General features: G+C 38.0%; 1 protein-coding gene across 6 annotated transcripts in view; it reads right to left on the bottom strand.

Annotated features, from left to right (window-relative positions):
• Nucleotides 1-651: 651 nt before the first annotated feature.
• The window catches only part of MYO6 (myosin VI), a 74,148-nt gene continuing 57,238 nt past the window's right edge, over nt 652-17,561 (bottom strand). For 2 of the 6 annotated variants that reach the window (XM_074150975.1, XM_074150976.1), the window contains 10 exons: nt 16,300-16,508; nt 15,729-15,807; nt 14,694-14,854; nt 12,098-12,127; nt 11,595-11,633; nt 8,147-8,250; nt 6,957-7,088; nt 4,686-4,712; nt 2,300-2,518; nt 652-851 (listed from right to left, as the gene is read on the bottom strand). In XM_074150975.1, the coding sequence (XP_074007076.1) occupies nt 652-851; nt 2,300-2,518; nt 4,686-4,712; nt 6,957-7,088; nt 8,147-8,250; nt 11,595-11,633; nt 12,098-12,127; nt 14,694-14,854; nt 15,729-15,807; nt 16,300-16,508 (1,200 nt within the window). The remainder of the gene's footprint in view (nt 852-2,299; nt 2,519-4,685; nt 4,713-6,956; nt 7,089-8,146; nt 8,251-11,594; nt 11,634-12,097; nt 12,128-14,693; nt 14,855-15,728; nt 15,808-16,299; nt 16,509-17,561) is intronic. The other 4 variants (XM_074150979.1, XM_074150980.1, XM_074150978.1 and 1 more) reach the window with 3 other exon arrangements.

Below are 17,561 nucleotides of genomic sequence, written 5' to 3'. Positions count from 1 at the left end.
TGCTCTTCCCAGAACGTACAGAAAACCAGTTCTCTGAAACCAAGACAGAGAACGCATTAAATAGGAATTTACGGGTCTCAAGTTTAGGAGGATTTCCCGTCAGCTTCTGAAAACGTCAGTAAGTACAGACACTAGCCAGTTCTCAAATCAGGACATTAAAATGTCTCAGATTATATAAAAGTACACTCCAACTTCTCCGGAACAGAAGTCAAAGCTAAGGCCTCACGATTCCAGTTATAGGAAACAGCGAATCCTCTTTACCAGGCCCCCGCCTGAAGCAGCTGCTCGGTGGTTGAAAGAGGGGATGTATAAAAAGGCGGCTGCAGCGCAGCTCCGTGTGGACAGAGCGCTTAAAGTGTGAAGAGTCAGAACGGAAACCGCTAAAGAACATGCAACATAAACAAAAAATGCAACAAACTACAACTGCCTGACATCGCTTGGAGGTCCTCATACCTAGTGAAGTTCACTAAACACAAATTAAACATCGTGAAGTACAAATTAACAAACCACATGATTAATAAAATCTGTTCACTTTATATTAAACATCTCTAAGGTGATTATGGACTGCCGACGTCCCCTGTGGCGCAGAGGAGCTCTTCCCTTTGTGTCGCGGACGAGGGTTCTGGCCTGGAACCCGTGCAGGGGGAGGGTTTATTTCAGCAGGTTCTGCAGCATGGCCGTAGCGTAGGTGGGACGAGCCTGTCTGCTCTCGATGGCTTTCTGGAGATACTGGATACCACCGCAGCGCTCCCAGATTTCTTCAAACTGCCTCGGCAGAATCTCAGCCCCTCGCTTCCGAGTTAAGCCAGTCTCTTCCAGGTTAAGCTCACACATATCCATATCGTCCTTACCTGAAACCGTAAAGGGAGAAGGAAAAAGCTTCATGAAGCTTTTACATCATTCAAAGGTTAGATCTCCATTAATTAGATCTCCTCTCTCAGGCTCTGGTTTGTTAATAGACTTCAGAGCTCCTGGGGAAACCAGTCCTCGGACACTGAGTATTTTGTGTTTGGTTGGGTTTTTGTCCGCACGGAGCGGAAAAGCAGCGTCAGGACAAACTGGTATCAGACGCTGCGACTGACAGAGTGGTGCTGAAAAAGCAAGAAAATAGGAACAAAGGGAAGCAGCTGAGGAGATCAGCATCTTCGGATCTTCTCCTGACATCCACTGTGGGATGACAACGGCACTTGTTTAACGCATATTTTCAGTTTTACACAGTTTCTCCATGAACTGCTGTTATTGTTTGTTTAAATGTAGCAAAGTGACTAAGAAGTCAAGACTTTTGATCAAATAATCAGGATTCTTACCCCGCAGCCTCCCAGGCTGAACAAACCACATTCGCCAAGCGGGACCCCCGCAGGGAACCCAATGCCACGCTGAGCGTAGCTCACTCGCTCTGTTTCAATCTTATTCTTAACAGGCGATCTTATTTCAATCTTATTTTTAATGCGGTATTTGTGACAGCAACGCTACTTTCAGCTGTGGGCTTTGACACCAAACAGGCAACAGCTGGTATGAGGAATTCTATTAGCAGAAAACCAAGGAACTTTTGTTGCCAGTAAAGCATCACTCTGAAGCTGAACAAATTGGTCACGGCCCTTTCCTCAGTCCCCAAGTGAAATGCAAAAACTCAAAACACAGAACTGTAAACAGCAATTCTAAAATGTTTTCTCCCCCTTTCCGTATCCTCCAGAAAAGGAGGATACTTTTCACTACCAGGCAAATCCCTACCTATTCACTGCCACATTTAGTTTTTATTTTAAATGGTTAAGATTAAACAGCTATTCTCCCATACCGGGCAGCATAAATACGCTAACAGCACCGGTTTGCCTTTAGCACCACGCTATGGGAAGACAATATATCACACGTGCAAACTGTTTTGATACAAACTGCTATCATTTTTCAAAGCTAACTAAAAACCAATACCATGATGAGTAGAACTTTCCTGGAGGAGTTGTGATGTTTTATCTTCACGCTGCCTCCAGTTCAATGAATAATCTGAGGACACTTCATAATAAAACCATTTACATTTGGATTCCCACTTTGTCTGTGATCTCCTGGATTAAAGTCACGTACAGGTAAAACACGTGACCAGTTACACCTCCAAATGAGATTCCGTAATGTTTGGCCACCATCAGCAGCATCCCAAATCCTCAAATTCTGCCCAGACAGGGCAAACAAACAAAAAAAAACTAGAAGAGGACACAACTTGGGAAACTTGTACCATCAGCCTGTTTCTAAAGTGAGTTATCAACCCTGAACCTTTCCAACATCTGAATTTTGCGCTTTCCATACCGACCCGCTACCAGGAGGATGGGTGCCTTGTCAGGATGAAGTTCCATCTGCCGAGCGATCCACGGTCCATCGAAATGCGCGTACCACCAGCCCTTCTTCTTGTTCTGGGGGTCTTTGTACTGGTCGGCGGGGCGGATGAAGGGAATGCGGAAGTAACGCTGCTGCCTGTTTATTTCTATCTCTTGGTGCCTGGCTGGGAGCTGGGCTGTCGGGTTCTGTTGAGCTGTCGTACAAAAACACCCAAAAAGCAAGTCAACAAAAAATAGGGGGCCGGGGGGAAGTTGTATTATGACTTGCTTGATTAATCAGCAAAGGAAAAAAAAAACCAAAACAACCCAAACCCCAGAAAACCTGAGAGATTCTCTGAATACAAAGTCACCTGAAGTCTCATCAAACCTAAAAAGTCTTCCTGTCTCACGTATTTTAATCCCTCCAGCTACAAGCCTGCTGAGGAACGGCTCATGGTAACTATTTTATCTCTCTGTAATGCTGGGTTGCTCAATGGCATCAGACGCTTTTAGACAAAACTAAGTGAGTAAAATAACATATTCTGCTTTAAATCAATATTTAAGGTAAAAATTCCCATGTACAATTTCTTCCCAACCAGGAACTTTAATCAGTGACTGCCCTCCTTGAGTCCACCTCTTGTACAACAAGGTCCCAGCGCAGACAGGCATTTGCAGTGACAAAAACACAAAGCCCCACTTGAAGATTTTTGTCAGTCAGCACGGAAGGGGGTACGATGCTGTTAGAAACGACTCGTTTGTTAACAGGAATGTTGACAACAACTACTGCTTGTTACAAAGCTTCACCAAACTGAACTTTCTGCCTCGATTTCTGTGTGCTAAACTCCAGCATCAGCACTACTCTCTGGCTGCTTGTTTTTTTAACGAAATTGCTTATCTCAGCCCATTAATTTCAACAGATCAAACTTCTAGAGGAGACAGAATTATACAAAATCTTTTAAAGCTTCATATAAATTTCTGGGAAGCATTTCCCACGTGTGTTTTAAGGCTCCCTCAGAGTCCCACACATTGCAGAACTCGGAGAGAAACTTTCTTTCCAATGAAAGCAAATACTCTCTACGTTAACTCACCAACTGATCGACCTTCTTAATGTTATGTAGACACTATTTAATCAGTTTTAAATAGTAAATGCTCTTACAAGCAAGATCCTTTCCTTCAATAACTGCCTCCTGCAAAAGTTTATTACCGATTTTGTTTCACTGCTTTACAAACCACTGTTACAAACACCCTGATTAAGAAATTCTGATTGTGAATCTATGCCATCTCTGCAAAAGAAAATCAGTATTTACAGTTCCATGTTGCAGCATAAAGGGAATAATTGAAAGCGATTTTTTTCTCGCATTGTCTGTTAAGCAGCAAAAATAATTGTGGAGCTAAAATTTAATAAAATGAAAAACTGCAATCACTTCTAGGAATTTATTTTAACAGTTATGATCAAGACTAATAGACTGGCAACTGCACCTTGAAATTTTTTCCACTTAGATACAAGCAAATTTAGTTTTTCTAAACGTGAAGAATCTTGAAAAAAAATATATGTACTATACAAATCATACCACCCCCCCATTTTTTTTCCATGTCTACATAACCAAAGAGAAGAAAAACAGAACAGATTTTAATAGGCAAACGCTACTTTCCTACATCAACTCTGGTAAAGCACGTATTTTACAGGGAGATAGAGCTCACAGTTTATAGGAAATTAATTCTGTTTTCTGCGAAGAGTCTGACCATCTATCACAGCACATCAGTTCTTTAGTACCGTCAAACACTCCTTGCACTGCAAGGGTAATTGCTAATGCTTATTTCTAGCCCTAAATCCAAGAGGGAATCTAGAGGACAGGGACGCTAAAGCAGCACATAAAGCCTCTACTGTCAGGGCTATGGAACCACAGTTCTTTATTCAAAAGAAACCGCCACCTGAGTGTTAGTTTGTGTGCTAGGAAAAGAGCTGTTATATTAAGTTGATTCCAGAGTTTTGCCACAACAAAAAGCCATGTGCAGACTATAATAAATATTAAGCATGGTGTTCCTTGGGAGGGGATCAGGTAGGGGGAGAAAAGAGAAAAAAAGTGGGAGATTATACCTTCCAATAACCTACATAAAAAGGTTATTTTGTTCTCCCTTCCCACGACTGCTCAAATGGGTAGGATCTCACGAAGATGAGCAGTGAAGTACATTCATAAATTACTGGAGTAACATATAATTACCCTCAGTTGAATAACATTGCCAAATTGTAAAATCCATTTTTTGGAACAATTAAATTCTATGTGCACGTGTAGCAAAACGCTGGATTAATTCATGTTAGTACAGGGCTCTCAAGTGTTCCTATTCTTCAAAGTTAGCTTAAATAACCGTCTCCCCACTTACGTGAGTTGCTCAAAAATGGTGCAAAATCTGTGAACAAACATTACACGTTGAACAAAGCATGTAAGTGCTGATCCTTTATAAGTTATAGTTTCATCACCTCAACATTTCTCACCAATGCTGATGACAGACAAATGGAAAATCTAGTTACAAAATAAACAGACGTTGAGCTGAATATTTCTATGCATTTTCTGCTCACTGACATACACAAACGTCTCCTTTCCTCAAGTTTCATAGATTTCCAACTGCTTCTATTTTCACTAGGATTTCATTTTGGAACTAATTAACTTCCATGATTTGCGAGGTCTGTTACCAAACCTCAGTTGTACACATGCTGAGCACAGATTGCTGGAACAAATCTGCTAGTTAATTCATGTACTGCTTTTCATTTTTGACATTTCTACTAGGAAAAAAAAATCCAGACCTCTGTTAATACCAAATGTGCCTATTCCAACCATAAAACCAAAACCAGTGTTCAGCTTCTCTACTGAATGCATAAATTTAAATAAAGGATACCTGTAAAGTTATATGACATCAGTGATGAGACCGAAAGAAGAAATTCCACAATCTGAAGCACATATCCACTGACACCCGAAAGACTTTTAGCTTAAACATCTAAAAAGTCAGAGGTCCTCCTTAACACCTTCTCAGATCACTCTAACAGATAGATGTGAAATGCCCATGTAGTATCATTATTTGCAATAGGAAGAATTACTTCTGACATTAATGAGTCTCTAAAGGTCAGTTCTTCTGAACTGCAACTTTCTAACTCGTCTTCAGAAATATGAAGCCATATTTCAAGAAAAGTAGAAAAAAATGCAATGAAAAACATTGAAAAGAATGTGAATATCTAACTAAATGTGATGAGATCATGAATATTCCAAGCTTTATTTGCACAAATCCAAGTATTTTCTGCTCTTTCATACTTCCCATCAGCAATATTGTGTGTGAATATTTATTTTACCCATTTACCACCAGAATTTGTGAGCTCAAATTTAAAGCAACTTAGCACTTTGCACAAGTGCTTCAAATGCCTTTTCCTGCTGTTTGGGTCATAAGCTTCCTTAAACCCACATTTCTAGGCATGGCCACAAAGACCCACTCTTTAAGAACACCTTTTCCAGGGCTTTCCAGGCAGCAGGAAAAATCTGACTAAATTATTACATCCATTTGCTGCGATTCTGCTCGTTTCTTAGATTCCTTTTATAACAATCACTGGACTTGGAGGCTGGGGTGGCGGTGAAAGAGCAACAAAATTCACTCTGCAAATATCACTCCAGAAACCTCATTTTCAGGTCTGGCCAGTGCTAAACGTGGTAACTCCTACACCTTCATGTTGAATTTTAAAAGCAGTCACGTACTCTCATTAGTGCATTGCTTTGACAATAAACACCCATCTGTGAAATCAGCAGAATGTCAGTCTAATAAGAAAGCAGGGACTACGCAAAATTTGTCACCCCATAATCAAAAACTGCAGTATCAACACTCCCAGAATTTTAAAAAAAAGAGAATGTAACCTGAAATACATAAGGCTGACAGTCATGTAAAGGAGGAAATTATTAGCATCTTTAAAAAGTATCTACATCTATGTCTATATATCTGTGTCTTATGAAAGAATAAAAGCATGAGGGAAAAAAACCCTTATCACTAATACTTCTTCTTTCGTCTGGACCCCAAATGTAACAGTGTATTACCTACGAGAGCATGATTCCTCCCAATCTTGTTTTTATAGCACCAAAACTAATCACGAGCAATTCTCTGACAGATGGACTATTGGAGAACTAGTTCTAGAATCTCTGTTCTATCCTTAGGTAGAATTCTCTGTTCCCAACTAGCACTAACTACTCCCAAGAAAGCAACATTTTTAATTACAGAGGCCAGGACTAGTACAAACAACCCTGAAGTCTCAAAAACCACAGTTTCATAAATGGAAAATGATCTTCCTTAGTCTTAAGTAGCTCAGCAATGGCAGTTTAGCAAAAATGCCAGCAACTGCAGCACCAAATCCAGACCCATTTTTAACACGTGTATGAGAAAAGGTTTTAGGGAGAGCTATTCAGTACGTGTACCTGGGTCTCCTGGAAGTATCCTACCTCCTGCAAACTATTCGCCAGTTACAACCTTTTCAAAATATTTACTTTAAATCAACATAAAGATACACTAAAAACCTCAAGAACTTCTCTCAACACAGCAAAACCAAAATTAATTCTAGAAATGTTTTGTCACCAAAATTATTATTTGTGTTATTATAAAGACAAAATTCTCTCTCCTCACCATAGTCAGTGACTGATTTGGGAGCACGCTGTTCTGCTTCCGCGTTACGTTTCTTATTCCTGGATTTCCAAGCATGATAAACCTTTAACCTTCTGTGAAACTCTTCTCTGCAAGCCGCCAACAGCTCAATATCTGTCTCAAATACAAGGAAAGAAGAGAGGAGTGAGAAAAAAATCCGAAAAATTATTTATGAAATGCTTTTCTATATTGATAGGTACATAATTTTAGATCAGTTTGTAACACTTATTATGTGTTATAATATAATAAACCCTCATTCTTTGCAGCAACAGGGCCTGTATTCTATGGTCCAGAAAGATCCTTGGAGTGCTATATATCCTTTCAAATTTGGAGCTAACTTTAGGTTTTAAATACAAACAGAGAGAATGGATTTGTTTCCAATTTCTACATCCAGGGAGAAATTCTGAGTTATCTTAAATCGGAAATTAACCAACTGCTTTCAATCAGAAGCGAAACAAACAGTAATATTTAATAAAGGAATAGTGCCCAAGATTGCTGGTTTGTGTCTGTTTGTGGGTTTTTTTGGTGGTTTGTTTGGTTTTTGTTGTGTGGTTTGTTTTTTTTTTTGTGGTTGGACTCGATGATCTCAAAGGTCCCTTCCAACCATCAAGATTCTGTGATTCTGATCTGTTTCTATCTTCATAACATTGGGGGAAAATTAATTAATGTCCCAACTGCGAGATTCCCAAATGAAGTTACACATTTTGAAATTAAAGAATAATCTGAATAGCTAAGACAGAAAATATTTTACGCTGTGCTTTACATGACATAGTTGATTTTTGTGATTTGGTGACAGCAAGAAGCGATAGCAAAAAATCTGTTAGAACACACAAATTCTAGGTAAAGCACAGCAACTATCGTTCCCTTTGTAGAAAATACACAAAACTGAGATGATTTAATTACAAAATCATAGCATGTATTTTATGGCCCAGGCAGTTTTATCATCATATATATAGAATCAGTAAAGGAGTTAACAAAGCAAACTCTCTTTCCTGAGTATGGAAATAGCTCCATTTGCTCTTCTCTTTGGGTAATAGAACTTTTTAAAATTGACATTCATTCAAACCTGAATAAATTCATGAGCAAGGTTTATCCTTTGTCATAGGAAGGAAGTAACACCCTTCATACAACTACAATTTGACTTCTCAAATCAGAAAAAAAAACCAACTTACCACAGGATGTATTGATTGTATCACGAAGCTCTGCGTATTTCCACTTACTGAGATCGTGCTTCTTAGTACCAGCAGCAGCTTTTGTGGCTTGAACTGAAGGACTCCTACAATTATTAAAAAACCATATAAGTATTTTTTCAAGTATGAGACAGGAATTGTTACAGCAGGAGGAACAGATCCCATTATGACACTGCAGCCTGCTTATTACAATGAAATTCAGCAGCAGAGGGACTGAATTCAAAGGCAAAATAGCACTTTAGTTTCAATATGTTTAAATGATTAGGAAAAAGTAAAGGCATCTTTTGCATCCAAAATCATATAATAACCCGATTGGTTGCCTGGAGATTAAAAGGAATTGTCATTAATAGTTAACACTGATGTGTGAAAGGGCACGTATTCCATTCATGTGCACCTCACCCCACGCTGATGTACGTTTTTCTTGGTACTAGTCGAGATGCAGAGAACAGACAGCGAAGAGCGCCCATACACAGCTTTAGCTCCACTCGAAGAACAGATGAGGGAAAATATTTCAGAAGTAAACAAGGAGAAGGGAGAAGAGGTGTTTCCTCTGCTGTTCAAAACTGGATTAGGACACAATCCTGGTTCCAAGAGTAGAGAAAATATTCCATGTCTTTGATAAAAGACTAGTCTGAGAGAAGAAATCAAATGACTTCTATATTAATTGTATAGTAGCTGCCTGAGAACAGCAATATTTATTTGGGAGGGAAGGAGCAGAAGTCATTAAGAGCTACCTATGAAGAAAAGACCACTCTCTGAGGAAAGGCTGACCAGCACAGAAATACTCATCTAGAAATGGTGCTTTTCAAGGGCAAAGGGTATTTGTCATGTAGGTACTATGCACTAAAGTCAACAGCAAATGCAAATAAGAAATTACTGAATTCTCCATCATCTTTAACGGTATATATGCAGTTATCCATTTAACAAACATCACATGCATACAGAGAAAGATAAACCTGAAAATACATTATTTTTTTTTTTTTTAAACCCGGTATGGGTAAGAAGTGGAAGAACTCTGCCTTAGGACTGGCAAACCTGCCATGGATTATTTGGATATAAACTAAATTCAAAACACTCCAACTTTCACTGACCATCAGAATACCTTTTAAGCTCTAAGGAATTAAAGAACAGATGCATGATTTTACCAACCACCGCTAATGCCCATGACTAAACACGAGAGGCAAACTTATCAATTATCTTTCAGGATAATTATCTTTCAGGATCGGAGAGGATTTGTTCAGAAGAAACTAGATCTTTAGCAGCGCAGCGAAATACTCGATGAACTATGGCACGTTAAAAATTAATGAGAGAAAACCAGAAGAAACCAGGCCTTTTCAGTTAAAGGCTGTTTGTGCAGCAATAATCTTTGTGGGACTGTTACATTACTACAGTATTTATAATCCACTGAATATTATTTTAACTTTATTTTCCCATAAAGATCTCATCTGGGACTATGAAGTTTTATGTTGTTTATTTTCCCTTTTTAGTTAATAGGTTATAAATACATTTCCTGTGAAAAATTTCTCTATGCAGATATAGCAGTTCTGAAAGCGGAGATTAGAAAAGCAATTTATTTTTAAGTTTCAGAGAATACAACAACCTGTTTAACCAAATGTTCTTCTTCATAGCAACTGAACCGTCTCTTCAAATGTAATTAAAACTACGGAATTGCTCTGTTCATTGCAGCATCGGCTCAATGATGCCTACTGCTAATCTGAGTCAACACACAGCTTCCAGGGATGCTCCGTGAGAAGTCTGCCCCCTTTGACTTTTAATCAATACACAGCACAGCCAAGGGACGGGAACTTCTTCTCGTCCTTAGCACTACTCAGAAGTGTAAAAGGAATGATTACACAGACAGGCCCCTTCAGAAATATGTATTTTAATATTTTTTTACCATTGGCATACCTGTAGGACATTAAAGGATTGCTGCTGAATGTCATTTCCGCTGCCTGGTGTCTAACCTTGAACCTAATTTGACAAATCCTAAGGATTTTCCTTATTTAGCAACACTACCCACCACCACGCTAAGGGTTTGCTGCATAATTTAGAGCAGCAGAACCAGGCTGTAAGATCTCTGGTTAAAGCAGTAATCTTTAAGAACGCTAATCCAATTGAAGGGCTCAGCCTTTCCATTCCAGCACTGCTCTGCAGATCACGCTTTTGTTTTCTACAGGACTTTCAGCGTAACAGGCTGGCAGTAAGAAGAGCATCACACTTGAATTGTCAGTCTTCACCCCTCAGTCTGACAAAGTTAGATATCATAAACAGTATTTTCAGACTTAGAAAGTCTCAAGTCAAAAGCTTCCAGTATATGAAAAGTGAAAAAAAGCCGAGTTAAACAAGCAAGCGGTAGGAGGCATTGCATTTTGAATTCAACCAAAACACAGAGCCTCTGACTTTGCTCCAAAGTTCTGTGATTTTGTGGCACATGAAGAATTGGCCATTGTCACTGGAACCCTGTCAATATATCCAATACAACCGAGCCATCTACATTCACACACTGACTTGATTACACACAGCATCCCTTATTCCTGCTCTTACAATGCCACTGCAAAAAACAAATTAACAGCAATGTTTTCTACAGCTAGACAAACCATCACTCGGGTGAGACAGATCACCTCCAGACTCTATACACACAGGACAGGGGCTTGTTTAACAACACACCCGCTTTTAAAAAAAAATATCTGATCCTCATGTAAACTTCAGAAAATGAATGCCAAAAGGTTATTTTTGTCCTCAAGTTACACAAACCACTTTCCGATTCCTCACTGATACGGAGGACATTATAAGAGTTTTCTTTCAACAGAGGATTAGTATTCTGGCACAGACTGGGCTGGGGCTGCGACAGCAGAACTGCCTTCAGATCCAGCCCCGAACTCCCCTTCCCTCCTGCGCTGTGCACTGGCATCCAAGGAATCTCACAAGTGGTGTTTTGACGTCTTAAGAGAGGTTCTAATAAGCTTTTAACATGGTAATTTTCAAAACTGCTTTTATTTGAAGGAAATTATAACTAGACTATTTTCTTATTAAAAAAGCACTGACACTTAATTCACAGTAAATAATTCATTAACTGTTGAATCTGTAGAAACCCTCCTTTGAAAGCTGTGGAGTCTAGTTCTCTATTATTGTTTTAAGAAAGGTGAAAAGAGAAGAAAGTTGGAGGAACATTATCAAAATTACACTAAATACCAGGATATGTGAACTATTCTTATTTTTTTATATATAATCCATTAAAGTAGCAGAAAAATAATCACTGAAAAAAAGTGTTGATAAAGGAAAATTATCTGAAAGAAATAATTTACTTATCTGCTTACCACTTAAAAAAAAAAAAAGATTCCATTCTTTTTCATTCCATAATAATTTAACCCATTTCATGTGTGATTTCTGTTTATAAAATGATTGATTTATTCCATGTTGTCTCACCTACCTAGACAATATTTCTGACATTTCTGTGGCGATTTGTTCCCTATAAGAAAATTGATAAATAAGCATAAACCAAACATATTAATATAAAACCAGCCTTTATAATGTGATAGTCTCTTGCCAACCAAACCGAAGCTAATTCAAGTGCACAAAAAAATCGGCTATTTATTTTAAATAAGTTTCATTATAAAATATATACATAGTCCTGATTCTGTGAAGAGCAATAAATCACACAGGGCAGTGAAAAAGGATGGTATGTGAAAAAATTTACACTAATTATATAATCATCTTTAAATAGATATTATATGGTATATTAGATTATTCATTTATTAGGTTTAAGCAAAGCAGTGAATATAAGGTATCACAGATTTAAAGTTCACAGATGCAAGCTAACAATGATTATTATGGGTTATTAGTAAATAGGAGGACAGTATCAATTGCTTTTGAATTAATCAGTGTTACTTTTTTTTTTTAATTAGAGCATTCAAACGGAAAAAAATGCCATACGCAGTCATTTGCAGCTTTGTTCCATTGGCTCTGCAAATAGAAGATATTTATGTTAGACAGACGACTTCCTTTTCAAATATTCTGAAGTGGGAAAAAGGTAGGTCACAGTGTTTCCTGCTCTCTCTCATCTTATTTACTATCGTATGAATTTCTTATTTATTTTTTTTTACTGAGAAATGGGATTACATAAACCTTTTTTCTTCATCTCTGGAAAAAAATGTACAAGTGAAAACTTCCTCCACCCTTCCACTCCCCGCCCCATGTTTCAAAATCAAAGATGATGCCTGGATAAGCACTTTGCAAGAAAGAACAGCCATCCTCACGCAGCTCCTCTGGGAAGAGGACAGAGAGCTGTGAAAAGACACTACAGATTAGAATATATTTGGATTGTTCCAAGGTAACACACAGATCAGACACACTTACACCACCTTCGCTTTCTTTTGGTGCTCTATACTATAGTGTATGTTTCAATAAACCATATTAATTAAAAATATTGCATGGTTGAAAATGGGTAACTAATTTTTTACTTAAGTGCCAAGCAGTTCTGTAAATTTCCCCCTAGGTGCAGTAAATCCCCTATTACACATGCTTTCAAATTGTGGATGAGTAATAAGTTGGATGAAGCAAGGAGAGGTCCAGCGTATCCAGCACAGAATAAGCACAAATAAAAATGCTGCATCTACTGCCAAAACAAACTTTTCTTTCACAGGAGTCACTGAGTATATTTCTCAAAGAAACTACTAATACTTACAAGCTTTTAAATATCTATGAAAACTAATGGTGAAAGCAACAAGGTATTGAGAACAAAAAGAAATAAAGTAGAGGCTACTCATTTTCTAATACGACAACATGAAAGTATCACGTGTTCCTTCAAAATGAGCGAAATACAAGAGTTTCTTCAAAGTGGCACATAAAAATCACCTTGTTCTTACTATTTTCACTCCACAGGCAGTACAGCACAATGGAAAAATCCCTGTTATTCATGCCAACGTGTAAGCATGAAAAGATTTTTTACAGAACTGTGTGAAAACACTGTAGACCCAGTACACTGTATGAATTCAGTATGGAGTGATACAAGCGTTACCTTACTACAGCTAAATTTAACAGAAAAGGGAACTATACATACATAAAAGTCACAGTGATTTCAGTGTATCATAAGGTAATATGCAAGTCTCAAATCCAGAAGATGGCAGAATATAACTTCCTTAGACTCTAGTGAAATTTTAATTTATATCAGTTAAAATAAGTCCTGAGAATTTATGTTTAAATTATTAAATTATATGTTTTGGTCAAACCAATAAATCGTTTTCACTTCTGAGAAGAATTCCCACAGTTCCTATCTTTAAACCGATTCCTGCAGTTGTGTGAATATCTGCCCTCGGATTTCAGCAGAAGACACTGGGGGCTGGGAAAGGTTTTAGCTTGTTTTTAAACAAACCAAACCAAAACCAAATCAAAGGTCAAATTAAAAGAATTCTCTTCAATTTTTGGACATGCTTTGAAGTTCGCTGCAGAAACAGAAAAAAATTTGCTAATGAGCTAAAAAGAAATCTCTCATAAGCAGAAATATCTCTGTACCACTTTTTTCTAGATTTATATATTACCTTGTTCGAGAAAGGGGATTAGAGCTTCGCTGACAGAAAAGTGATTGAATTCTCTGAGCCCTTCTTGTCTAATGCCTCCCTTCTTTCATATCTCACGGAGGTATGCAGTTATTAAAAAAATACGTATATACACATATATAGATAAAATTAGAGTAGCAAAGAGAACACATCTGGGAGCTTGAATTCCATGGAAACACCTGGGATTTTCTTATACCCCTTCTTTCAATAACAACATCCCGAGCAGACCAGCTCTAACGAAGCCTCCAATGATGTGATCGTTTTCATAGGGCCCTTTATGCAATTTGACCAATAAGTACCATTTTTACAGGAACTTCTAAGTTGCTTCTAAGACATCACCCTTTCCACATGAAGAGCTCTTGCATGGCAGGCAGCAGGGATCTGTGTCCCAAAAGCCAAGCGCTTCTTGTGACACATCAAAAAGTTCAAAAAAACCCAAAACAATATGTTTAAGACAACATCTAATTTTCAAACGCATCTACGTTAAATGTATTCATTCCACTTTAAAAAACTTACGAGTCAGGACACAGAAATCACTGTGATTTTCTTGTTTAAAAAAACACACACAAATTCACACTATTCTACTGGAACCAGAGTACCAGAAAGGGTATATTTTATTACTACTTGGCACTGAAGAAATTCCATTCACTACTTTAAATGAGTCATAAAAGTGATAATTTTAATTGGTTGCCATCTTTGCCAGAAGTCAAAGAGAGAACTGCAGCCGGATTCACGAGCACCCACTAGATTACTGATGCAGCAAAATGGAGAGTCTTTAAGCAAAAGCAATCTATTTCTAAAAATTACACAAGTTAATTTGAAAAATATTCCAATACACTGACTTAAAGGGTCCATTAATTAGTACAAAATTATGTAAAATCAACAATCTTCTCAAAGGATCAGGATAAAAGACCAAAAAAAAAACCCCAAACCAAATAAAAAAACAGAGAAAATGTAACTACTTAAGCCCATACCTGCGCAATCCCAAATCCAGCTGAGCCTCATCACTGATGAGTTCTGCCTCGCTCTGGGCAATCCTCATTGCAAGCTCATGATCCCGACGTTCCTGTTCCAGCACTGCCTGGTGCTGGGTTTCCTCTTCTCGCTCTCTCGCCAGCTGAGCTTCAATTTCAGCCTGTTTTGTGAAAAAAACACACCTTTAACCTTAGCCAATCGAACCCAAAATGCCACAGAAGCAAATGACTCTGAAAATATACCAAGTAGCATATTTCTAGTTTTCAAAACATGCCAAATTTACAGACCTGGAAAAGTAACAGCATTAAGTATTTAGTTTGATATAAGAAAAACAAAAGGGCTACAGATTGCATCTTGGTTTTCATATAGTTTATCACATAATTATCATCCACCATTAGTATTACCTTTTCAAATTAAATGCCAATCAATTCTTCCTTATTTAAAAAACACATGAAGCTTTTTGTCAGCTGTTATGAAAATTAGACTTCAAAAGATTTTCGAATCATTAAAACTCAGATGCTACAGAGCAATATGGTTACTCCCCCGGAGCACTAACACAACACTCCCTCGATATTCTGCACTTGGCATTACAGGACTCCGCAATAGGGGTTGCTTTGCGTATAGGTCCGTGGGTCTTTTTGAAAAGGGATCAAAACAAACACTGGAATCCTCTGTGGAACCTGATCTGGCTTTGAATTTAAGAAAAATGGTAAAATTCTGACTTACCGCAGTACAGAAGCAATCCAGATACACTGCCTCTGCAGAGCAAAACTCTATATCTAGAACTTGCATGTGGACGAGAAATAGGTGATCTCTCTCAGGATGCCCTAATCATGATTTTTAACTTCCATTTACCACTAAAGCAACATTGCTGAATGACTCTGAGACACGCCTTTATAAAATGAAGCCGTTAGACTCAGTGGGGAACCTAAGCTGTGAAAAAGATTTTAAAAAATCTAACAAAAAAAAAAAAAAAACCCAACCAAAACCCAAAAATCCACCACCACCAAGACCCATACAACTAAAGCATTAACCTGCATCCGCTTTTCTTCCTCTTCCCTCTTTTTTCTCTCTTCTTCTTCCTGTTTTCTCTTTGCCTCAATCTCAGATTTCCTATTAGAAAAGCAGAGGAGGAAATGAAAACATCTTATTACGATGTACGTCAACAAGAGACAGGAAAGGATCTTCCATAAAACTGAATGAAAAACATAATTCAGTAAATGCTCTGGGCAGTCCTGCTTCAGCAGGGGAGTTGGACTAGATGGTCTCTATGGTCCCTTCCAACTCTAAAAAAATTCAGTGAAATTCAGTGAATGCTAATGCAGAAGCCAGTACAGTCCTGGTGACAGGACACTACATTTAAGTCAAGAAACTTTCCAAGTCCATCTGTACTTTCAGCTGCATCGTATCATTTCTTCCACACACTGTTCTGACCACACCGACCCTACAAATCACTGGGAAAGGGAACGTTTTAACCCCACACAGCACACCAGGAGTACAATCCAAGTGGTGCTCTTTAATCACAGGAGTATTAAAACCAATCTCATTTAAGTGCCTTTCCTATTTTCTTCTCATTCTATAACCAATAACTTATCCAAGACTCACAGACGTCTTTCCTCTTCTTCCTTCCTTCGTTTGTGTTCTTCCTCTTCACGTCTCTTTCTTTCTTTTTCCATTTCCTCCTGGATGCGTCGTAGCCTCTCTGCTTCCTCCTCTTGTTGCTTCTTCTTCTGCAGCGCACTCAGAAGCTGCTCTGAGCTTCTAACTAGAGCGTCATATTCTTTCTGTATCTGTTGCCTAGTCATTATAGTGGTCTGCAAAATTAAATAACAGGGGATTATTTTCTTTTACATTTTTACTTCACTTTTAAAAAATGTACATTGAAAAAATACTAAGTGAAATGAAAGCACCGAGCAGTATAATTATATATATACACTTCGGGGGGGGGAGCTTAAGCACATCCTTCCCTTCCTTCCGAAAATCCTGGAGATCCATGACTCTCCTCTCTCATCTAAAACCACACAAAGTAATCTCAATTTTATCACTGAAGTCAAACATGAGTTCTCTTTAAATTATGCCTTCATTTTTTAGACTTTGTAGTTTTAAGCAGCAGAAGTTAATTCTCATCAAGCTAAGATGAAAACTAAGGGCCCCCTATGTCAAAGCACAGAGGAGTTTCTCTTACTCTGTGTGCTGGCACTCAGGAAAAGCACTGGACAGTACTGTGACTTTTTTAAAAAACGTATTAGTAGCGAGTGACAGGTTGAAAATACTTAAAACAACAGCCTTTGCTACACGTGTCTTCAAACCGCATCGATAGCTACAATTTAATTTCATTTTACAATTCACATTGATGGCTACTAATAAACCTGCGATATGGGGTGTTTGCTGACCTTTTCCGAGGGTGTATAATGATGAATAATCAAATTATCTTATTTTTATTAAAAAGAGAACTGTAAGTTGACAGGTTAACTCTATCATCTTTTCAACTGTGATTTTAAATAGAAAAATCTTTATAGGGTACACTGAGAAAGCCATAACATTGCATGAAACAAAAATTCAACACACTGAATTCTTTCTAGCGTTAATAAATCGCAGTGTGCTTTCATTTTGTCTGGGTGCTGTAATGGTAAGAAGCTGAGAACTGTAGACCCTGAAGCATAACCAGCAAGCTGAATTCTCTTTACTACCAAGTCTGAAAAACCTCATAGCCGAAATGTAAATCTCTTCACTCCGTGATAAATGCTTGAGCATTTCAGCCCTGATTAATTTAAAAAACTGCTAACAGGCATTATTCCAATAATAAAGGCAACAAGCAGATTATTAACAACACTTCTCTCACAATATCAACATGCATTTTTGCTTTA

This window comes from Numenius arquata, chromosome 7, assembly GCF_964106895.1.
Source record: "Numenius arquata chromosome 7, bNumArq3.hap1.1, whole genome shotgun sequence".
Taxonomy (NCBI): Eukaryota; Metazoa; Chordata; class Aves; order Charadriiformes; family Scolopacidae; genus Numenius; species Numenius arquata.
The sequence above is the reverse complement of the archived record's forward strand: the minus strand, read 5'-3'. Positions and strand labels throughout refer to the sequence as shown.